General features: G+C 44.2%; 1 protein-coding gene across 2 annotated transcripts in view; it reads left to right on the top strand.

Annotated features, from left to right (window-relative positions):
• The window catches only part of TDRD3 (tudor domain containing 3), a 367,839-nt gene that overhangs the window by 101,085 nt on the left and 241,244 nt on the right, over window positions 1-25,510 (top strand). For both annotated transcript variants that reach the window (XM_040425380.1, XM_040425379.1), the window contains exons 2-3: window positions 19,174-19,258; window positions 25,175-25,240. In XM_040425380.1, the coding sequence (XP_040281314.1) occupies window positions 19,174-19,258; window positions 25,175-25,240 (151 nt within the window). The remainder of the gene's footprint in view (window positions 1-19,173; window positions 19,259-25,174; window positions 25,241-25,510) is intronic.

Raw genomic sequence — 25,510 nt, 5'->3', positions numbered from 1 at the left:
TGAATGACGTGGTCTATGGCTAGCCCATGTCATCAAATAAGGATTTAAAATCAAGGAGCCAATATACAGCTATTGCACAAAGGCCCTGTGTTGGTGATGTTACAGCAGCTCGCCTGGCTTATACCCCACTTGTGACGTTGTTATACAGATATCGCACAAAGACCCTCTGTTGTTGGCTTCTTTTAAGTCAGGTAAATGCCTATGATATCATAATTGGGTTTCAGATGGGTAACCTGCATGTGCCATTGATGTGACTGTTACAGTGGAACAGCTAGGGGGCTACTAAAGGTGTGTCTAAAACAGCAGTTTAGTGAACCCTACTGTGTAAGGGCCTCCGAAGCAGACAAATGGTCACTGCACTTATGCTAATGAAGTCGCATTGATATAAAAAGCTTCAGTTTTCTTATAGTATCTGAATTAGACTTCCGTTAAATAGCAAAATGTTGCCTTCACCAATGAGACACATTTACTGTTTCATTGAACAGATTTACATGTCAGGTGAGAAACATCTGAGAACAAACAGCCTGCAACCATTGCTGCACGAACACTAGCTGGTGGTGGCAGCGTTATGATCTGGGGAATGTTTTTGTGGCATTCTCTGGTCATACTCATCCATATGGAAGGTATTCCTAAAGGGAACCTGTCACCGGGATTTTGGGTATAGAGCTGAGGACATGGGTTGCTAGATGGTCACTAGCACATCCGCAATACACAGTCCCCATAGCTCTGTGTGCTTTTATTGTGTAATAAAAACGATTTGATACATATGCAAATTAACCTGAGATGAGTCCTCTCCCTGACTCATCTCACGTACAGGACTCCTCTCAGGTTAATTTGCATATGTATCAAATCGTTTTGTTTTTTACACAATAAAAGCACACAGATCTATGGGGACTGGGTATTGCGGATGTGCTAGTGGCCATCTAGCAACCCATGTCCTCAGCTCTATACACAAAATACCGGTGACGGGTTCCATTTAACCGACTTGGGTATGAATTCATCCTTGCAGATCACATGCACCCATACATGCTGGTTGTCTTTCCTGGGTAGATGGAATCTTCCAGTAAGACAATGCGACATGTCACACGGCTAGAAATGTCCGACATTGGTTGGAAGAGCATGACTAAGGCCTCTTTCACACGGGCGTCATGTTTTTGGCCCGGATAAGATGCGGGTGCGTCGCTGGAAAATGCAAAACATTGTAATGCGTTTTGCACGCGCATGAGAAAAATTGACATGTTTGGTACCCAAACCCGAACTTCTTCACAGAAGTTCGGCTTTGGGTTAGGTGATGTGTAGATTGTATTATTTTCCCTTATAACATGGTTATAAGGGAAAATAATAGCATTCTTAATACAGAATGCATAGTACAATAGGGCTGGAGGAGTTAAAATAAAAAATAATTTAACTCACCTTAATCCACTTGTTCGTGCAGCCCGACTTCTCTTCTGTCTTCTTCTTTGAGGAATAGGACCTTTGATGACGTCACTGCGCTCATCACATGGTCCATCACATGATCTTTTACCATGGTGATGGATCATGTGACAGACCATGTGATCAGCCTAGTGACGTCACCACAGGTCCTTTTCCTGTGCACAGCAAAGATGAAGACAGAAGAGAAGCCGGGCTGTGCGAACAAGTGGATTAAGGTGAGTTACATTTTTTTTTTTTAACCCCTCCAGCCCTATTGTACTATGCATTCTGTATTAATAATGCTATTATTTTCCCTTATAACCATGTTATAAGGGAAAATAATAATGATCGGGTCTCCATCCAGATTGTCTCCTAGCAACTGTGCGTGAAAATCGCACCGCATCCGCACTTGCTTGCGGATGCTTGCGATTTTCACGCAGCCCCATTCACTTCTATGGGGCCTGCGTTGCGTGGAAAAACGCACAAAGAGGAGCATGCTGCGATTTTCACGCAACGCACAAGTGAAAAGGGCCTAAGACTTCCAAGTACTACCCTGGCCACCTAGTTCCCCAGACTTGAAACCAATTGAATATCTGTGGAACCACCTCAATCATGTTTGCTCTATGGATCCTCCCCCATGCACTTCCAGCAGCTGCGGGATGCACTGCAGTCAGCAGGACCTTACTGAGTCCCTCCCAGCCTGTCTAGCTGCTGTCCATGGAGCACATGGTAGTTACTCTGGATATTAGCTGGTGGTCATAATAACGTGACTTGACTGTGTACATTTGCACACTGCATAATAGTAAGCCATTATTGATGTACATTTGTACCCTTAAAAGCTACTGCCTGTCACCAAAGTCAAGTTAAAGCCAAGCTTCATGAAAGAGCTTGTCCAGGATTTATAAATAGCAGGAAAACTGATAAAATAAAAAAGGCAATACAACTTTACTTACCTGTTCAATCCCGTGCTGGTCGCCACCAGTATTTGTTTACTTCCCTGCTGCAATGACCTTCTGTGATTTGGCCTCAGTGGTGATACTTGCAGACCGCTCCCGTCCTGAACTTCCAGCACTGCCGGGGTCACATAGCATTATATTGATTTAAGATGCTATGTAACCCTTGCAGTTCTGGAATGTATTGGCTAACACTGACAGCATTATGTCAGTGTTGTCCAATACACTCCAGACCTAATCAGCATGTATCTTACTAGTAACCAATCAGCAGGCCTGTTAGAACTGCCCTCCGGTGAGCTGTACATGAGAGAAGAGCTAGGATTGGCTGGGACCAGCTGCCTGAGGGGTTTACATGCTGCCGTGATTCAGCGCTTCGGACTAAATAAAGTCTCATGCGTAGAGATACACATGATACTTCTCTGTACAGGCAAGTATGACTCTTGTACAGGCGTTACTGCAATACACCGATGTGGTGGGTCCTCCAGACCATAAGCAGAACTATCAGACTATGCTGCACTGTAATTTCAGCATAGTATGACTCGGGTCTGCTGTGCCAAAAAGGCATAAAAAAATATTGTGCCATTTGGCTAGTAGGAGTGACACTTAGCTTATGAGTTTGTTGCATTTATGAGGGGCATAGGATGTGGAGATCTGGAACACCTACAGTCCTGAGAATGGTGCAGAGCTTCCTCCCCTTCTAAATGTCTCCCTCAGAGCAGTGTTGCTGGTCACCTGGCTGTGCAGGGAAAAACTGGAGAAACCTTCTTCTCCAAATTGGTGGGATTCCATGAGGTTTGCCACAACATTCAAATCTATGGGACCACTGGAGGTAGCAAGCACTCGGCTGTCTTCAGCAGCTGAATGGACCGGCAACACAAGTACTTGTCCTTCACTCCATCCACTCGGACCTCCGATCTCATGATTGGTGGAGGCCCTAGTGGTTGGATCCCCACCGATGAGACACTTATCCCCTATCCTGTGGTTAACTTGTTGTAATGGGACAACCTCTTTAAGATGAGTAACCCTTTGGGGGTCTAGTTAATTTAGTCTTGCTGAAAGTAAATGACTAAAGTAGAAATGTGATGCGCTCATACGTTATTTGTAATACTCTACATAGGCGGTATGACAATTGACTTGCGTGATCGCTGTTTACAGAGCATTAAGCTGCAGGTTCCCCGTTCGTCATCATTATTTAAATATGTTCAGGTGATATTTTAGGTAATGCAGTGAATGAAGTGATCTTATTTCCCCTGGTACTTGCAGAAAGTCTAGCTGTAGTGCACCTGAAAAATAAATCTAATCTCGCCAGATGTGGTTAATTTCATGAATGATTCATATGTATTAGACGCTATTGCTGGTTGATGTACCCCCTCTGAGCGTTCAGTGATTTATTCCGTTAGATGGAGATATGTGATATTGTCTGTTTAGAAAGGTTGTTTAAGTCCTCCAAGGCCGGAGGTATTTCACATTCGAATAAAAGAAAAATGTAGCTGAAGTGTTCTCCCCTCTGCCCGGGCGCGGTGTTTGCTGATTGATTGGATCTAGCACTAAGTGCTCACTCTTGCAGGTTCTTTTCAATAATGTATGGAACTTTTATTGGCTCCGTTAAATTTTGAGAAACCTGTGAAGCAAGTAAAACTTTTATTTCTGGAAGTTTAATTGAGTCTCGCTCCACAGGCAGTGGTCATCTCAGGGTTTTTCTTCATTCTATCTGAAGATTTCTCTTTACGTTGCTCATAACGTCTTGGTAAGTCTGGCTTTATGGATATCTGAACACAAGATTGCTAATGCAGGGTTGATTAAAGTGGCCAGTAGCTGGGGACTGCTTAATCTTACATGCGCCTGTGGTTGCCAGTGACAGATACACGTAAAATTATAATACCAGTGTGTCCCATTGCCTCAGATCTAATAAGGCTAATAATGAAAGTTTTAGCTATAACTTCTGCCGATGTCAGAAATATGAGAAAAACTGTCATTCATTATGTCAAATCACCCCGGCCGGATATTGGTCTCTGTTAGTTCATATAAACGACTGAATTCCATTCATCAAAGAGCCATGAGGAAGGCTTGGATTATTCATTAGATCAACCAAATCTATAGTTATCAGATGTTCAGCAAACTAAAAGGTTTGTGTGGGCTCCGGTGGGGAAAACACAGAATGATCTACATCAGTGGTGGCGAACCTATGGCACGGGTGCCAGAGGCGGCACTCAGAGCCCTCTCTGTGGGCACCCGCACCCTGGAAAAAGTCGATGGTGTACCAATATGCCTTAGACTTTACCTGACATTCATCAGCGCAGGGCATGCTATGAACAGCACTGGCAGCGCACTGAATGTAGGCAGGCTAATATACTGACTCTAGCGAGACCCTCCACCATTCCAGTCTCCTGCCACTTCGGGTGCCAGCTGCTGAAGAGGTGACTGGTACTCTGAGAAGGGGTGAAGAGAAGAAGATGAATGATAAACTACATGGAAGATATACTATATTGCATGATAGTATTCAGGATAAATTGCCGTGTTGGCACTATGCGATAAATAAGTGGGTTTTGGGTTGCCGTTTGGGCACTCAGTCTCTAAAAGGTTCGCCATCACTGAGGATAGATCATCAGTTAAAACAAAGTGCAGAACCCCTTTAAGCACACACGTTCGGTCAGTTTGTTGCGTTCATTGTTTTAGTTTTTGATGTGTTTTTCACGCGTATGAAAAATGAAGAATAAGGGTACTTTCACACTTGCGTTGTTTGATTCCGGCAGGCAGTTCCGTTTTGTCTGACTGATCAGGCATTTTTCAGAATGATCAGTCTGAAAAATGCCTGATCAGTCAGAAAAATTAATTTCAATACTGGATCAGTTTTTCCGGTGTCATCAGGCAAAACGGATCCGGTATTTATTTTTTTCTCATTTTTAAAGGTCTGCGCATGCGCAGACCGGAAGGACGGATCCGGCATTGCTGTATTTTGAATGCCGGATCCGGCACTAATACATTCCTATGGAAAAAAATGACGGATCCGGCATTCAGGCAAGTCTTCAGTTGTTTTCGCCGGAGATAAAACCGTAGCATGCTGTGGTATTATCTCCGTCCTGATCAGTCAAAATGACTGAACTGAAGACATCCTGATGCATCCTGAACGGATTACTCTCCATTCAGAATGCATGGGGATATGCCTGATCAGTTTTTTTCCGGTATAGCGCCCCTAGGACGGATCTCTATGCCGGAAAAGAAAACCGCTAGTGTGAAAGTAGCCTTACAATCTACATCTCCTGACAACCATCAGTTAAAAACACATCACATCCGAATGCAATCTGTTTTTCACTGAATCCCCATTCACTTCTATGGAACCAGAGCTGAGTGAAAAACTCAGGATTCAGTCTGGATGCAATATGTTGGCTAGACGCATCGTGCCCTGAAGGAAATCTGCAACAAGCAACACCTTTAGGCTACGTCTACACTGCAACATTTGTAGCGCGACAGATAGGGCACAACTACACTGCAACATTTGTAGCGCAACATTTTGTTGCACTAATGTCACGCGACAATTTTTATAATGGCAGTCTATGGTGTCGCACTGCAACATGCAACATGCAACATGCTGCGACTGCGACGCAACAGTCGCAGAAAAATCCATCTCGTGCGACAAATGTCGTCGTGTAGATGTAGCCTTAAGGGCCTCATAATGTTTGACAAACAAATACCGTACTGGCTACATCGACACCCACTGGCCAGACACTAATGGGCCCATTCCACAGGTTCTGTGATGCTGTATGTAATTTACCTGAATAGGTACCTTTTAAAGGTCCACTAAAGAGGTGTATGGAGCGGTCTGCTTGTGGCTCCATATACTGTGTCAGTATTTGGTCAGTCTTTGTCATCAGTATTTGTAACCTAAAAAGATTCGCTTGTACAGAGAAAACGTACTGTGGCCTGGGTTCTGTTCCGCCATCTTCTGTTCTCCGGCTTGTTTACTTCTGGGTATGGACATGGTCATATTTCCTGCTGAGGCCAATGACGTGTCTCCAAGGGGCAAATTACTGCTGGGTGACCTGCCGCTTGGGCTGTGTGTGTCGTACAAGAGTAGAGATTTAGAGCAGTGAATGACAAGTTATACTGAATCATGCCCCATCGAACTCTCCATCAGTCTCACAGCTCTTCCTGCTGGTCCGACTGCCTTTCATTGATGGGTTCCTGCCCTATTTACTGGTTTCTATGTACAAGGACTGTGCATGTGACAAATAGCTATACTTAAAGGGGTTCTCCAGGATTTAACAATAGACTACTTGTCGTTCGAATCAGTCATCAATATCAGATCTGTGGGACGTCCTGACAGTTAACTGTTCGGGAGTAGATCCGGCACTGGAAATAGGTGCCGAAGCAGCACAGCTCCCTCCATTATGTAGTGCAGGGATGCTCAACCTGCGGCCCTCCAGCTGTTGTAAAACTACAACTCCCACCATGCCCTGCTGTAGGCTGATAGCTGTAGGCTGTCCGGACATGCTGGGAGTTGTAGTTTTGGAACAGCTGGAGGGCCGCAGGTTGAGCATCCCTGATGTAGTGTATGGAGATGCTTACTGCCGCTCTGCGTTCGGCTCTGCAGTGGACAAAGCTGTAGCTACTCCTGAGTAGCTCATCGGGGCAGGGGCTGCATGGTATTGGAACCCAGCCGATATTATTATTGATTACCTATCCTGGAGGACTCCTTTAAAAGGGTTATCTCACTTCAGAAAATGACATTTATCATGGAGAGAAAGTTAATACAGGGCACTAACTAATGTAATGTGATTTTCCATATTGTTTCCTTTGCTGGCTGGATTAATTTTTCCATCACATTATACACTGCTCGTTTCCATGGTTACGACCACCCTGCAATCCAGCAAAGGTGGACGTGCTTGCATGCTATAGGAAAAAGCACCAGCCTAAGTGTGCTTCCATGGTCCCAGCTATCAGAGAGGCCAGGGTGTTTTTCTATAGTGTGCATGCACGGCCACCGCTAATGGATTGCAGGGTGGTCTGTAACCATGGAAATGAGCAGTGTGTAATGCGATGGAAAAATAAATCCGGCCAGCAAAGGAAGCAATATGGACAATCACAATACATTAGTATTAGCAAGTGCTTTGTATTAACTATCTCTACATGATAAATGACACTTGCTGAAGTGAGACAACCCCTTTAAAAGGAACCTATCATCAATTAGTGACAGAAATGCTGATTTCAGCGGTTTGTCACTTATGAGCTAAAAGTAAGTGGTTACTGAGAACCAGCATCATAATGATTGCAGAAAAGGCCTTGAAAAGAGTCACATCTACCTGAGGAGAGTCACATCTACCTGAGGAGAGTCACATCTACCTGAGGAGAGTCACATCTACCTGAGGAGAGTCACATCTACCTGAGGAGAGTCACATCTACCTGAGGAGAGTCACATCTACCTGAGGAGAGTCACATCTACCTGAGGAGAGTCACATCTACCTGAGGAGAGTCACATCTACCTGAGGAGAGTCACATCTACCTGAGAAGAGTCACATCTACCGGAGAAGAGTCCTGGTTATTCCTAATCTCCCGCCCATCTGCTGATGATTGACAGTTCTCTCCTAGAGAGAGGGAGAAAACTATATAGAAGACGGTCAGTCATCAGCAGGTGGGCAGGAGAGCAGGAATTCATGAATAACCAGGACTCTTCTCAGGTGGCCGTGACTCTTTTCCAGGCCCAGTCTGCAATGATTGTGATGTTGGTTCTCGGCAACCACTTACTTTTAACTTAGAAATGACAGATCGCTGAAATCAACTCACCTGTCTCTACTTTATACTGCCATTAGTATGGGCAGCATAAAGATGATGACAGGTTCCCTTTAAGCACAATCTGTAGATTCTGTACATTAGAGGACCAGATATGTACTACTAATATTGGTCAGCTATATGGTAGAAAACCTCTAGAACCAGGGCCAACATATAATTGTTTTCTACTTTGTATTCTCCCCCTGGTCCTATGGGACATCCCATTATCTTGCACATCTGCATGGTTAGAGTGTTTTTCTTGTCGCCACTCTTTTACGACCATAACCATTTATGTTCTAGATAGCGAGTGTCCATTAAGGTCGTAATCCATTGCATGTTCCAGTCTTCTGTCGGACTATTAGTGTTCATTGTCTGCCTCACGGGGGCCGTATTTCTCTCTTGCAGATAATAGGGTGGCCATTAATGTTCATTCAGGGACGCCTGTCGTTTCCAGTCTGCTTTCTAATAGAATATGAAGCATTGGATGCAGACAGCAGGCGTCTGATATTACCACACACATGAGCTCCTGTGACCAGAAACATTACTGCCTGCTTCACTAATTAGGTAAAATGATGCTATTAGCATGTCAGTGTTTTTTTTTTTTTTTTTTATCAAACATGGTGTTCCTGTATTATTAGTTGATAGAAATAATTGGATTTGGCATGTTACAAGTCTAGGCCCTTCATAAGGGCTGGTGTTCTCAGGGGCGTGCTCCTCGCCAGTCTCTCTTGTGGGCTTGGGGGGCACAGGGGAACTGATTAGAAAGCTATAGTTGTTTTTACCATTCTCTCCTAGGCACAATGTGGGTGCATACAGGGGCCCAAGCTTGTTTGTGCATGGAAGAGTCGATTGCATTTTTTGCTATTGGGATCCTTGCTTCTCATTCTACATTATGTGGAGGAAAAATAGCCGTTTGGAAGAAAACTAGCAATATGCAGTGAAATCGCGGTATGTTTTACCTTGTGAGCTCTTCTCTTTACAAATCTTCCGAATTCTCTAGCAGGGACACTGGAGAATTTATTCCATTTGCGACAGAATACCTGCAGGGAAAGAAAGTTCCAGATTTGTAAGTTTACACCAGATTTATTAACTGTGGATTATTAAAAAGGTGCAGGCTTAGGCTGAGCTCACATAATCGTTTAGTTTTCCGTTCTTCGGATCCATCAGACGAGCAGAAACAAAAAAAAAGAAAAAGGATCCTTTATTTCGAGTGTCTGTTGTGCTCATTTGTCTTCCGTTATAGCCATTTCCGCCTGAGATCTTTTACTTTTAACAAGGGAAAAAGTCCTCAGTGGAAGATTTTTCCCCCTGTCAACAATAACGGAAATGGCTAAAATGGATGCAAAATAAACAAATTGGCACAATGAACGCGCAAAATAAAGGATCTTTTTTTAAAATTTTCTGTTCTTCTGACAGACCAGAAGAACGGAAAACTTAAACGGTGATGTGAACCCAGCCTTACTTAATGGGGTTTTCCCATCTCTGGCATCTTATTGATTATGATAGGCATTGTAATAATATCAGTCACAGCGAGGGGACGTGGTTACCGTGACTTAAGGCAAGGAGGCCGCTGGCATCATCAGAAACACGCTGCTGGCAGCTTGGGATGGTTTAGGGAGGTGACAGGTTCCCTTTAGTTTCAGCAAATAAATACATTTTTCAAAAATATACCATCTTTTAGATATCTTGTCCTTTCCTCCCAGGATTTCTTGTACATCCACAGTTCCCATGGTTATGCCCACCGCTGCTCTCCAGCAGCGGTGGCCACGCTTGCGTTGCTCTGACATTTCACACAGAGGATGGCCGGGTTCTTGTGAGTACGCAGGCTGGAGCATGCACAGTAACTCCCAGCCCGACCACCTCTCTGTATCTTCATAGAGCTGAATAGGACGCCACTAGCGCATACTCAGTAGCATCTGAGTGTCCTATTCTGCTTGAGGAGCTACCAGATTCCTTATCAGGGCTGCGGCATGCCTGCTCCAAGCACACTGTTATCTCTGTAGAGTAAGAAAAGCCACAAAAGGTGTGCGGGGAGAAGGACATCGACATGGGTGAATTAGTATCCAGATGTGAGTCCTGCTGCCGGACTGCCATAAATTATTGGTATAGTGTAAGCTGGAGCTGCCCTTGCTTCGTGTTAAAGGATTTCTCTTACTTCAGCAAGTGGCATTTATCATGTAGAGAAAGTTAATACAAGGCACTTACTAATGTATTGTCATTGTCCATCTTGCTTCCTTTGCTGTCTTCATTAATTTTTCCACTGTCTGTGTCCATGGTTACGACCACCCTGCAATCCAGAAGCAGTGGTCGTGCTTGCACACAACAGGAAAAAATGGCAGCCTATGTGCACAATTTGATGGAAAAATGAATGAAGCCAGAAGGAAGCAATATGGACAATCACAATACATTAGTAAGTGCCTTGTTTCTACATGATAAATGCAATTTGCTGAAGTGAGACAACACCTTCCTTGCCAAATAAGCCTGTTATAAAGAAGCACTCACAAGAATGTAGGGATGTACGTGACATTTTTTTGAAAACATGCTGAAAAAATCAGCGCAGCTTTTGGCACTTTTTTCAGCTTCCTAGTAATTTCAATGGGAGAATCAGTGCGAATTCTCCAAGACAGAGCATTCTGCTTCCTTCTCCCATGCAGTTTTTTTCAGCATGGAAAAAAGCAAGCTCTGCTTTCCATTGAAATGAATGGGAGCCTTTTTAGAGACTTTTTTGGTGCGGATTCCACGTGGAAAACGGCACCAAAAATGTTGTGTAAATGGACCCTACAGTGCTGCCTCATGTGCATGGACAGAAGCAAGCAGTGTACCTACCACCGTAGGTATTTTGCTGTCTGCAAAATGCGGATCCACAAAAAATACTGATGACATCTGTGTTGCATCCGTGTTTTGTTGAAGACCCACTGTAAGAATATCTATTCTTGTCTGCAAAATGGACATGTTCTATTATTTTTGCGAAACTGCAGAACAGGCACACTGAGGACATCTGTGTGCAGTCCGTTTTTTTGCAGACCCATAGAAATAAATGGATCCGTGTGCGATCTTCAAAGAATGCAGATCTGGTGTGGACCAAAAATATGGTTGTGTGGAAGAGGCCAAAGTGAATGTGCCTCGTCATCACTATGTCTGGAAACGCCGAATGTTGATGCCTACATTACTGTAGGAGAGCATTGGCCAGGCAGATGGTCCCGCCCATAACGCAAGTGCAGCGGTCCTTCAAGTTACAATATTAATTGGTTCCAGGATGATAATTGTATGTTGAGTAGTCTGTTCCAAAATGTGATCCAAGATAAGAGAAAATGAAGATTTAAGAAAAGTAAGCAGCTAACAGAAACATAGAAACATAGAATGTGTCGGCAGATAAGAACCATTTGGCCCATCCAGTCTGCCCAATATACGAAATACTATGGATAGCCCCTGGCCCTATCTTATATGAAGGATGGCCTTATGCCTATCCCATGCATGCTTAAACTCCTCCACTGTATTTGCAGCTACCACTTCTGCAGGAAGGCTATTCCATTCATCCACTACTCTCTCAGTAAAGTAATACTTCCTGATATTACTTTTAAACCTTTGCCCCTCTAATTTAAAACTATGTCCTCTTGTAGCAGTTTTTATTCTTTTAAATATGCTCTCTTCCTTTACCGAGTTGATTCCCTTTATGTATTTAAAAGTTTTTATCATATCCCCTCTGTCTCGTCTTTCTTCCAAGCTATACATGTTAAGGTCCTTTAATCTTTCCTGGTAAGTTTTATCCTGCAATCCATGTACCAGTTTAGTAGCTCTTCTCTGAACTCTCTCCAAAGTATCAATATCCTTCTGGAGATATGGTCTCCAGTACTGAGCACAATACTGCAAATGAGGTCTCACTAGTGCTCTGTAGAGCGGCATGAGCACCTCCCTCTTTCTACTGGTAATTCCTCTCCCTATACACCCAAGCATTCTGCTAGCATTTCCTGCTGCTCTATGACATTGTCTGCCTACCTTTAAGTCTTCTGAAATAATGACCCCTAAATCCCTTTCCTCAGATACTGAGGTTAGGACTGTATCACTGATTTTATATTCTGCTCTTGGGTTTTTACGTCCCAGGTGCATTATCTTGCACTTATCAACATTAAATTTTAGTTGCCATATTTTTGACCATTCCTCTAGTTTTCCTAAGTCCTTTTCCATTTGGTGTATCCCTCCAGGAACATCAACCCTGTTACAAATCTTTGTGTCATCAGCAAAAAGACACACCTTACCATCGAGGCCTTCTGCAATTTCGCTGATAAAGATATTAAACAATATGGGTCCCAGAACAGATCCCTGAGGTACCCCACTGGTAACAAGACCTTGGTCTGAATATACTCCATTGACTACAACCCTCTGTTGCCTGTCCCTCAGCCACTGCCTAATCCATTCAACAATATGGGAGTCCAAGCCCAAAGACTGCACTTTATTGATAAGCTTTCTATGTGGGACAGTATCAAAAGCCTTACTAAAGTCTAGATAAGCGATGTCTACTGCACCTCCTCCATCCATTATTTTAGTCACCCAATCGAAAAAATCAATAAGATTAGTTTGACATGATCTCCCTGAAGTAAACCCATGCTGTTTTTCATCTTTCAATCCATGGGATTTTAGATGTTCCACAATCCTCTCCTTAAGTATGGTTTCCATTAATTTCCCCACTATTGATGTCAGGCTTACTGGCCTATAGTTGCCCGATTCCTCCCTACTACCTTCTACCTTTCTTGTGAACAGAGACAGATTAAACATGTCCTTCTATATAACAGTCAGGGATAGCTGCTAACTAGCAACTAACTTTCCATGGGTCAGAAAAGACCATTGGATGTTGAACATATTGTATCCTGAGGGATCCGCTGTGATTGGGAGAAGGAGACTGAGACGCCCATTGAGAAACCCTGGCGTCTCCTCCATGTTCCAATGCTCCGTATTTACATACTGAGCGCAAAAACTTCAGGCGGGGCGTAGGGGCGATGTTTAAAAACCTGGGTGGCAGCATCAGCGGGGGGTACCCCGCAAGTACAGGTATTTAGCGCCTATAAGTAAAACAGATGAAAGGTCCTTTCACGTAATAACTTCATAAATTGATTTCTACTGTAAAAAAACATTTTACTGAAGTCAGGTTCGATTCCAAGGTATCACTTGAAAATGTTTTTTTTTATCGTAGAAATCAATTTATGACGTTATTACGCAAAGTCTCGCGAGACTACGCGAAGGAATAACTTCGGCTCATCTGAGCCAATACATTCTAATACTGTATGGAGCACTCGCTCCCGTACGGTATTGAAACAAAGTTTTATGAGAATCGACTTAGGATGTTTCATCCAAAGTCGGTTCTCTTATCCCTAGTGTCAAACACACTTGAGTAGTAGTAGCTAGTGTTTTGCGAACTTCTGTTTTCAAGTTTGGCGTACAAGGTTCGGGTTATGGTTGGTGGTAGCGGAATCCATAACAGAATTCTTAGAGAACCCGAACTTGAAACAGAAGTTGGCTCATCCCTAGTAGCAGCTCTAGACAACAGTTTAAAGACGCTCCAACATTGTGCAACATTTGATTAATTTGACGCAAATTATGGCAATGCGGACACAAGATGGATTTAATTTTCAGAAAACCCTTTTAAGCAATTATGCAGCTTTACGTCTCACCCCACCTACTTGTATTGCGCGGTATATTGCGGTGGATGTGCTTAAGGTTGTTAAGCTTATGTTGATCGTATGTTCTAGCTCTACTCTGTCTATTTCTACGGTGTTTTATATTGATTTTATCTGCATCTGTTCTATTTTCTATATCTTGTGCAGTATATACAATGTCACAAAGCTGTTGAACCCCATTTGACATTGCACGTAGCACAAACCTCATTGCTCTGACTGATTGGTGAATGAATCCTCCCCTCTCTATGTGATGCTAATATGTTCTGACAGTACAAGGTACTGTGTGTATTCTCTTCCAGTTGGGCTGTGCCTGCGCTGGAGATTTGCTCCTGTCCAATTAGCAGTGTTAGCTGTGAAGCATCTCTCTTCGCCTTAGGTGTTAAATGGTTTCCATCCTTCACTGAATAGTATTTAAAGTGTTAATGTGCTAATGCAAATGTAAGTGGCAAACATTACACATCTGAAAACCAGGTCCATTCATTTGAAGGATCTGAAACACATGGATTTCTGTCGGACAGTCACATGCCGCGTGTGAATATGCCCGGAGCTCCATGGAACTCCCTGTGAACTCAAAGCTGAAGTGACATGGAGCTAGATAAAGCTTTAACCTGTCCCAATTCACAGACCCTGCTGCCAATGCGCTGTGCGATGAGTACTATACTTCCGGAGGTGTTCTGACCTTCCTCCTCCTCCTCCCTAAGCGGTGATTGACAGGCTGCTGTGCAGAAGTGCATACCTAGTGAGGAGTACCCTCATGAATACAATCGGTCTATACTAGAAGTCCGGTGGTTTCTTTTACCGCTGCTAGTAGCCAAACAGTATTTTTGTGTTGATTTGGTTACTAGCACCACAGACTTACATAAGGCAGCATATTAAAGGGGTTGTGCTGTGTCCTAATAATGATCTATCCTCAGGATAGGTCATCAGTATCAGAGATCTGACTCCTTGAGCCCCGCTGATCAGCTGTTTGAAGAAACTCTGGCAGCTTCCTCTTCAGTGTTCACCTGTCTAGATTGTAGCTGTGGGTCAGTGTAATTACAGCTACTTCTCCCTTTCCCTTGAATGGAACGAACAGCTGCAATTGTGCTGCACCACTACTACAGACGACATACAGGTGACGACTGAGGAGGATGCACTGCTTGAAGGAGTGCTGCAGCTTCTTCAAGCAACTGATCAGCTGGGTGCCAGAAGTCAGATCCCTGTTGATCCTAATGACCTATCCTGCACAATCCCTTTTAGGCCCCTTTCACATGAGCAAGTCCCTCGCATCGGATTTGCAGGGAGAGCACCTGTCCTGAACTCCCAGCACTGCTGGGGTTGCATAGCATTATATTGATTTTATGATGCTATGTAGACCTTACAGTTCTAGAATATATTGTATAAGGGTACTTTCACACTAGCGTTATTCCTTTCCAGTTTTGAAATCCGGTAAAGGGTCTCAATACCAGAAAAAAACGCATCAGTTTTGTCCTAATGCATCCTGAATGGAAAGCAATCTATTCAGTATGCATCAGGATGTCTTCTGTTCCGTCCCTTGTACGGTATTTGACTGGACAAAATATTGCAGCTTGCTGCGGTATTTTTTTCCGGCCCAAATCCTGGAACAATACCGCACTTGCCGGATCCGACATTAATTTCCATAGAGATGTATTAATCCGGTACCAAGTGTTCCGGAAATTGCCACATCGCTGGACATGCGTCAGGATATAGGTGGAGCTACTTTAGCTTTTGATCTTTGAAAAAATGTAAATACCGGATCCATTATTCCGGATAAGACTGATCCGGAAAAAAAAAAGCTATCCGTTTGTTGCCGGATTCCAACAACGCTAGTGTGAAAGTACCCTTGCACTGACATAATGATGCCAGTGTTATCCAATACATTCCAGAACTGTATGGGTTACATAGCATCATAAACCAATATAATGCTATGCAACCCCGGCAGTGCTCCGGGGTTCAGGACGGGAGCTGCTGTGAGTGTGACACTCGCTCGTCTGAAATGGACATGCTGCTGATTTTAAATTCCACACGGCAGGTCAATTTACACACTGAGGGAAAAAGAGCTGTCAAATCTTATTCACTTTGACGGTACTGTATTACGCTTCTTTTTTTCCGCACTACAATCTGCGTGGAAAAAAACGCACGTAATCCACATTGTGTGCAGGTAGTCTAAAGCTGACAGATCTGCTTTAATTTTTCATTTGAGCATAGTACTACATTCTTGTAGTTCCTTTATGAAGTATTACATTTATGAGACTAGAAATGATGACATGCTAGAAAATTAGACACAAAATAGAAAAATCTGATAATATTACTGAAAAAGAGGTTTCGTAAGCCCCAATCCAGATGCATCCAGTCTTACTGAAAGTCGGCCTGGTCACAGTTCGGTACTGCTAATTACGTTTTGATATCTTATTTTAGGGGAAAAGGTCCAACTAGCGGTGACGGGAATGGTTTCCCTGCTTCAGACCTCGCAGTGTAATTGTCCTTTTTTAAAGCATGGCTGTAAACTGTAATCTAGGTTTGGGACTATGGAATTGCAGCTCATCCCAGGATTTTATTACACCTTAAAACCAAGTTTGGTTTATCGCCTTCTTTTTTACTGCCTCAGTGAAAGAAATAATGATACTTCTGAGGGCCTCGTAGTGAGGTGTGGCGTGTTTCATTACTAGGTGCTGACAGTTGTTCCTGTTCTGTGTGATAGGATTGAGCGTTCTGTGTCTGAATCCTGGTAGATTGTGTTCTGAAATTAGACTTTTGTTGCTGTGACACCCTTTTATTCCAGAAACAAAAGGGAAAATGAAATCTCTGAATACCCCAGCGAGTAATGTATGAGGGGTCTTAGGGCTGTGTGACACGAGCGAGTCCATTGCGGGAATCACGCTCCGTGTGTTAGCGGGATCCTCTGCTCTGGACTTGCTGGAGCGCTATGTGCCTCTGCTTGACTTTATTTCTGCAGAATCGTACTGACAGCTTTATTCTGTGGAAAAAGGCCATGCAGAGACACATAGCATTATAAATCATGATGATGCCGTGCTCCTGCAAGTCCAGAGCAGAGGATCCCGCTCACACACAGAGCGTGATTCCCTCAATGGACTCGCTCGTGTGAAACAGCCCTTATCTTTTAAGCGATGTCTGGAACATGGCCACCATATTGGATCAAGGGCATTTTTTTCCAATGGGAATGGAAAGTCCAAAGAAGACCAGAATTTTCTCAGAAATCGATTACCTCAGGCATGCTCAACCTGCGGCCCTCCAGCTGTTGCAAAACTACATCTCCCAGCATGCCCAAACAGCCTACAGCAGGGCATTGTGGGAGTTGTAGTTTTACAACAGCTGGAGGGCCGCAGGTTGAGCATGCCTGGATTACCTCATTCAGATTTGCAATATCTCTTGTGCTTCAAAAGTTATCAGCACAGAAGGTTACAACAACCAGGAACGTTCCCTGTGATGCACAGCTATTTCACCCGCCCCAAGTACGGCGGCTGTCGGGAAGTCACTTCCTGCTGCGCCATACATGTATGTCGGATGTCGGAAGGGGTTATCCCTGGTGTGGGTAACACCGACTGAAGAGACCGTGCACACACACATCACCAGAATCACAAGAAAACAAATAATTTTTGATTTTTTACAATTCTGTGGTTGCAGTTGCGGCAAGTTTCACTCTGTGCCCCTTCGGTTCCACAATGTTTTTAGGCTGCACCACTACACAGTGATCTTTGGTCGAGTGCCGTTTGTTGTGGCCAAAAGCTGCCGCGTTGCTTCAGCCGGAAAGTTCATATTCACAACACATATTCACAATACTGATGATAAAAGGAGTATTCTCCAAACCTAGCTAGTGCTGTGATCTGTGTAACGTGGTCAAAACAGCCGATAGACTTCCTTTAATAACCGTTTGCCAACTAGGCACAAGGGGTGATTAGATCAGAGGACTAGAGAAGTGGCAGAAAAAAGTTTTTTGTGACTTTTTGAACCAATTTTGTTGTAATTGCCATTTCTGCACTGCCCTCACTACTTTCTGAAAAGGGGGGTTCGAAGACCAGCTAGTCCACCACATTTATCTTTTATCACAGGTGGACTCGACTTACTAATTAGGCGACTTCTGAAGGCAATTAGTCGCACTGGATAATATTTAGGGGTATCAGAGCACCGGGGGGGGGGGGGGGGGGGGGGGTGCTGAATACAAATGCACGACTCACGTTGCAGATTTTTTATTTGTGGTGGTCGGTCACATAAAATCCCAATAAAAATACATGGTTTGTGGGTGTAATGTGAAAAATTTTTGGAAAAGCTCAAAGTGTATGAATGGAGGGTGCACGCACTAATCCCTTCACTTCTATGGGACTGCCGGAGAAAGCTGATCCAGTTCTCGCCTATTTTTGACGGTCCCATAGAAATGGCGTGCAGTCACACGTGCGTGGCTGCTCTTTGTTCACGTCAGGGTTCCCGTTCTGGAGGTAGGCACGAGTCCCAGAGGTGACATTGGTGGTATATCGCTAGGATATGTCACCAATGTCTAAGAGACAACCACTTTAAAGGGACACTGCCGCCTGGACTTCACTTACTGAGCTATTAATATCACCACTTCAGTCTCCACAATTTACATTAAAATATACTAGTATTACTGCCCTGTGTCTTGTAATTTGTCTAGAAAATCGCTTGTATTATTATGCTAATTACCTCAATAAGGAGCCCAAGGGGCTGTCCCTCCGGCCGTTGGAGCCCAGCCGCACCCCACTGTTAAGTTATTCACTGCTCATCGCTGACGTAATGTGTTTGTTGCACCCAAAATCTCGCGCATGCGCCGTGGATACTCATGTCAACACCCGCGCGGTGTCCTGGCATCGGCTTCACAGAATGAAGTGCGCATGCGCCAGCTTCACTCGACCCGGAAATGCGCGAGATTTTGTGCGCAACAAACACATTACGTCGGCGATGAGCAGTGAATGAATTAACAGTGGGGCGGTGCTGGGCTCTAGGATAATGGGCGCGGCTGGGCTCCAACGGCCGGAGGGACATCCCCTTGGGCTCCTTATTGAGGTAATTAGCATATTAATAAAAGCGATTTTCTAGACAACTTACAAGACACAGGGCAGTAATACTAATATATTTTAATGTAAATTGTGGAGACTGATGTGGTGATGTTAATAACTCAGTAAGTATAGTCCAGGTGACACTGTACCTTTAAGGCCAATATAGGCTTTGTCTGGAAGGGGTTAAAGTGATTTCATATTACATACATGCTTGGCATTAAAAGAGATAAACTCGTGCTTGGATGTGGAAATCATCGCATATACAATTTTTATGTATTTTTTCCCTAGATTTCTTAAGAAGACCTTGTAATGAAGTGTTCTTTACATATTTTACAACAGGCATCTTTCTGAAGAGGGATTTGAAGCTTGTAATGGTTCCTCGGAGAAACTGACTAAAAGTGCTATTATCCTCGTTGCTCTCAATGTAAGTATTATTTTAATTGGCTTTTAATGGTGGCGAGTTCACTGTCCATTCAAGGGAATCTGTCACCTTCATTATGGACTACTTTCTGCGGGAAGGAGTCCTGAGCAGTAATTTTTCTTTTTGTAATCCCCCTCTCTTCACCTTGTTAACCCTGCTGAGCGCTGGCAAAGCTGCGCTGGATTACACTGTCCAGACTGCTGAACCGTGCAAAATCAAAGGCGCGACACTCCAGAGCGCAAGCTTGGCAACCTGGACTATGTAATCCAGCTCCGTTTTGGTAGTGCCCAGTGTGCGAATGGGGGCGCAATATGACTGTGGAGGAAATACTGGTCTGGACTCCTTATCTTCTACCAGATAGTTCACAGACAGGGTGACAGTAAATGTTCATCCAGGCAACATGTTATTAGATTTAGCAGTTGCAGTGTTCCACACTATTTATAATGGGGTTTATACAGTTTTCATGTAGCTCTGTTGAGTTTTGAAGCGAATCGGAGCAGAGCGGCAGTAACGGGCTCAGTCCACTGGACAACGGACAGAGCTGTGTATATCCAGCATCAGAACTGCTGATCTTTGGGGGTTCAGGGTGTCTGACCCCCCCCCCCCCCCCTTTAGTGAAATATTGATGACCTATTCTGATAGACCATCACTTCTAAAGGGTTGGACAAGGCATAGAATTAAGCAAATTGCTCAGCTGAAGCTCAATTCATTTTTACTGGTGTGTACCAATTAACATAAGCATAAGGATATACTGTATGTTTGACATATGTGATGGGAACTTTCCCACAGAATATACGGCTAGAATGTGAATGCAGTCTTAGGGCTCATGCACACGACTGTATGTATTTTTCGGTCCGCAAAAAACGGAACTGCAAAAAACACAGATGACTTCTGTATGCATTCCATATTTTGCAGAACGGAACAGCTGGCCCCTAATAGAACAGTCCTATTCTTGTCCTTAATGCAAACAATAATAGGACATTTTCTATACTTTGCGGAACAGACATACGGAAACGGAATGCACACGGAGTAACTTTTTTTTCTTTATTTTTTTCTTTATTTTTTTGCGGACCCATTAAAATGAATGGTTCCATATACAGTCCGCAAAAAAAAAAAAACTGATCGGACACGGAAAGAAAATACATTCATGTGCATGAGCCCTTAGTGAGATGTTCCCAGTAGGTGTCCATATCTGCTATAAGCGATCAGTTCTTCATGCAGTGTGCCCTTTGCAGTCGCAGGCTTACCTGCCAAGAATATTTTCCAGGGCGCCCCTCTCCTTTACTGTGGAAGCGCAGCTTGATGATATACCGGTACAGAAAATGGCTGCGGACACAGGACTGGTGCTGAAATGCTAAATAACCCATTTCAGCTGATGTCGGCAGAGCTTTGACAGTGCTCTGAGAATGGCTTATTTTGTGAATATTCTGCTAGAAGGAACGGTTATTAAAGATAATTAATCCTTTATCCTTGAACTCATGTAAATACAGGTTTTCAGATAAAAAGCGGTAATGATACTTAATAACCCTTGTCCCATCACACTACATCTCCCATGGAGCTCAAATTGTTCTCTGTTGGATGCCAGCTGCTTATGTTAATCATTGCATGCCAGCACAAATGACTATTGGTTTAATTCTATGCTTTAGTGACCTCCAATCCGCAGCAGCAAAACAAGAATATATCTCCGTGTCTATCGCACCATATGAAAGGCTTCTTTGTTTTCAGCTATGTTGGGCACCAATGTTCAGTCCACACAAGGGGGGGATAGCCTGGTCATCTAGAGCAGGGGGGCTCGAGTACTTTTTGTAAAGCTCCTGGGTCTGCCTTTGAGGAAAGAATGTAAGGCGGGACCACACCATTGACGCATAGTGCACTGCAGCAATTATTATTATTTTTTTTAATAAAAAGATGCATCCAATCTTGCCCAATCCTTTTAGTGACTCCCCACACAGTAATGGTGCCCATTGTGCCTCCGTATGCAGTAAGGATGCTCCACAACACTGTAGGAATGTCCCTCTAGTGCCACCTTACAATAGTGATGCCTCATAGTGCCCCCTAGATAGTAATGATGTCCCCTAGTGCCCTTCAGACAGTAATGATGCCCCCTTAGTGTCCCTCACACACAATATGATGTCCCCTAAGTGCCCCCTCACTGTAGGATGTCCCTTAGATGCTCCCTTCACAACAGAGTGATCCCTCTTAGAGTGGCACAGTATGATGCTCCCCTAGCATATTCATACACTGTATGATGCCCTTTAGTGTCCCCTATGCAGTATGATGTCCCTAAGTGCTCCCCGCAAATTAGCATGTCCCCTAAGTGCCCCCTTTGCAGGGTGAACACTTGGTAACCCCACACAAAATTATGTTTCTTTAGGGCTCATTCAGATGGCTGCAAATTGTGGATCTGCAAAACTCAGATACTGGCCATGTGCGTTCTGCATTTTGCCAGCCCTATGATAGAAATGTCTATTCTTGTCCGCAATTTTCTTTTTTGTGGGGCCGTGGAACTGTGTGCTACCTGCATCTTTTGCGGCGCTATTGAAATGAATGGGTCCGCATCTGTTCCGCAAAATTGTGGAACGGATGCGGACACTTAAATACGGTTGTGTGAATGAGCCTTTAGTACCCAGACACAGTATAATGATCCTTAATACTCCCTATGCAGTATGGTGTCCATCTCCACCCTCACAGCAGGATGATCCCTTGGTTCCCCCGATACAGTATGATATATCCCTTTAAGTGCCCTTCACACAGTATGTTGTCCCCTTAATTCCCCCCGCCCCCACACACAGTATGTTGGACAATGGGGGTATATCACTAGGATATGCCCCCATTGTCTTATAGGTGCGGGTCCCACCACTGGGACCCGCACCTATATCGAGAACAAAGCCCCAAAAGTGAAGGAGGGCGCACTGCGCATGCGCAGCTGCCTTCCATTCAGTAGATTAGAACTGTAACCTGGAAAGACTCCATACTCCGTATTGTGAGGGTTCTGGCGGTTGGACCCTGATCAGATGTTGATGGCCCTCCTTTTATGATGTTTATATGCAGTATGCGATCTCTTTGAGATAACGTCCAGCAGTGGCAGACAGTGCTTCTTGTGACCCAGTTGTACTGTTACGGTGCAGTAATGGCGCGGGCTCTGGAGATGTGAGTGCCAACTATACACCTGGTACCCTGCTGTTACTGCTTGGATCAGACAGCACTCCAGGGAAGGCCTTGCATCTTCTAGGAAGACAATGTTAAACTATACACTGCATCCTTGACAACAGTATTGCTTCACAGAAGAAGAGTCCAGAACTTTCACCAATAGAAAACATTTGGCCCATCGTGAAATGAAAAATCCAGCAAAGCAGACCCTGGACTATTAAGCATCTAGAATCCTACATCAGACAAGACGGCTAACAAAATTCCAGCAATTGGTATCCTCACTTCCCAGACGTTTACAGACTATTTTACTTTTTTACTTTTGATCTGTGCTACTGAGGAGGGGGTTTAGAGACCCTGAAACGCGCCTAGCACCTAACCATAATCTCTGGCGATCTGCTGTTTCGTACAGTAAAGAAAAGTCAATGCCTCTGAACATCAAGGAGCTCAGCTGACAGGCAAGCAAGACATTGCAGTTAGGTGCACCGATCATCATCCCTGGACATTGCCCGCTAGCCATGCAAGTGCACTAGAGCCTGATGAACAGGCATATTTGATAAATGACCACCATACTGTTTATTGGCTTAAATGGGTTGGGCCAAGCTTGAAAGTTATCCCCTATACACAGGATACCACCACTGGGGCCCCCAGCAATCCAGAGAACGAGGAATTTCCCGTTTCCCACTATCTAATGGACCTGCCATTCGAACATGTGCCCTGCCCCTCCATTCATTCTCTATGGGAGCACTCGCATAAAGAATGAATGAAGCGGAAGGGAGCTTGCCTGGCCTGCTGCTCCATCAGATCAGGGGAATGGGACCAGTGGGGGTCCCAGCGGTTAAACCCCCAATGATCAGCTAGCAACTTGCAAACTTGGAACAACCCCTTTAATATGAAATTGCCCCTATTGTGTTTGTGTGTGTCTCAAATCCAGCATAGTTCCAGTGGTGTAGTATCAGATTACCATAAAACACATTTTTTAAAACTGGCGTCACATTGAAAAGACAAAGTGGCTGTCAGAGGGGCCACAGGCCTGGGCCCTTCATTCTGGCAATTGGAGTGGGGCCAAGTCTCAGAGTCACCACAGATTGTATTTTATCTTCTCCAAGAGCTAAACTGGAATTGTTATGCATTTGTTGTAAATTAAAGGGATTGTCCAGGACTTGAAAAACCTGTCCATGAGTTGTGCCTGGTATTGTAGCTCAGCTCCACTAAGGTCCGCACTGCCGCACACAGCCTGTGGACAGACGTGCTGCTGTTTTTGGAAGAAAGCAGCCATGCAAATTATACTACAGATTGCACTAGACCTGCTCTCTTATACGATCCCCTGTAATTCTGTTACTATGTGTCTTGCTGCTTTCTTCACACTGCTTGGTGATTTCCATGATAAATCTTGAGGAAATGAATTACTGTTTTAGGGCTCATGCAGATTACTGCAGTTTCTGTCCGCATCTGATCTACATTTTTGGCGGATCAGATGCGGTCCCATTCATTTCAATGGTGTGCTGTCCGCATCCACATGTCTGTTCCACGGCCCCGCAAAAAAAAAAAATATAGAACATTTTCTAATCTTGTCCGTTTTGCAAACAAGGATAGGACATTTCCACAGAAGCTTCAAAATAAATGGTGGCACTTCACCGGGATCCATGTTTTACAGATCCCCATTTTACGTCAAGCATGGCCATATGCATGAGCTGTAAGGGCTTGTTCACATCTCCATTGGCATTTCTGTTATTCTCTTCCATCATAGGAACAAAAAAGGTGTTAAGATTTTATCCTGAGCTGCTTAAGTGGGTGCCCTTAAAGGGATTGTCTGGTTTCCAATATTGATGGCCTTTCCTCGGGATAGGTGACCATTATCACGGACTCCGGCCACCCCCACCAATTAGCTGTGTGAAGAGAACGCAGCGCTCCTGCTCACCGCCGACACTGTAACTACAGCTCCCCCGTCCCATTCACTTGAGCTGTAGTTATACTCTGTCCCATTCAAGTGAAAGGGACAGAGGAGCTGTAATTATGTGCTTGCTGCTTCAGTGTCGACGGTGAGCAGGTAAACATTGAGGAAGACCCCGCCCTTATTACAGCTGCCTTCTCTTCAAACAGCTGATCGGCGGGGGTCCCGGGAATCGGCCCTGCTGATCTGATACTGATGACCTGTCCTGAGGAGAGGTCCTCAATATAGGAAACTGGACAACCCCTTTAAGCATCTGTAATGCGCAGTGTCCAGGTTTCTGCAATTTTTGATGGAAGAAATAGGAAAAAATTATGTCTGCAGGATTGGTCTGATTTTTATCTGCCACTGGCCAATTTCACCCAAGTGTACTCCGTATGTCAGAGGTTTTTGTCGTCCTGTCTGCTGCTACTATGACATGCACCCATGGCATTATAATGATTTATAATGCTGCGTGTTCCTGCATCATCTCCACTGTACGATGGCATTATGGGAGTACGGTTTATTAGAGTGGAGATCAGGCAGGAACACAGTGTTATAAATGATTATAGTGCCGTGGTTCCATGTCATGGGAGCCGCACCAGGATGAGAAATACTTCTGACGCACTGAATGCGCTCGTGTAACATGGACCTTTTAGAATGTTTAACAGATCTGTGTTTTTCAGTTTCTTTGAATAATGGAAAAGTCATTGCTGCGCACAAGGCCGTATCTGCCGCTGTGTAATACTCTTACCTGGTGCACTGCTTCTCTTCGCTTCCTTCCATTTCCCAGAGCACAATACTACTGTACATTTTCTTTTTTTTTTTCTTCTATTTTTCAGACAGACCTCAGAACCATTGGAAAAAAATTTCTCCCCATCGACATCAACGGAGGAAAAGTAGAGAAGGTAAGAAGCAGTCCAGCCTTTTCTCCATATCCTTATTGTCTGTCATGTCTTACATCTGGAGAAACTGAATCAACACTTTATATGGGGTCATGTTTCTGGAGAGTTTATAAAGCCAGTTGTGTTACAGTTGCGTGCCGCTGCTTTTGACCTCTTGTGTGTCACTCGGACTGATTATGTTGTGCGGAGCTGATGGAGGATGCACACCAGTGTTTTATTAATGCGTCTCTGAAGCAGATCAGAGCTGACTGGCGGGGAGAGTTTTCGGCGTGT

Source organism: Bufo bufo, chromosome 3 (assembly GCF_905171765.1).
Source record: "Bufo bufo chromosome 3, aBufBuf1.1, whole genome shotgun sequence".
Classification (NCBI taxonomy): domain Eukaryota; kingdom Metazoa; phylum Chordata; class Amphibia; order Anura; family Bufonidae; genus Bufo; species Bufo bufo.
The sequence above is the reverse complement of the archived record's forward strand: the minus strand, read 5'-3'. Positions and strand labels throughout refer to the sequence as shown.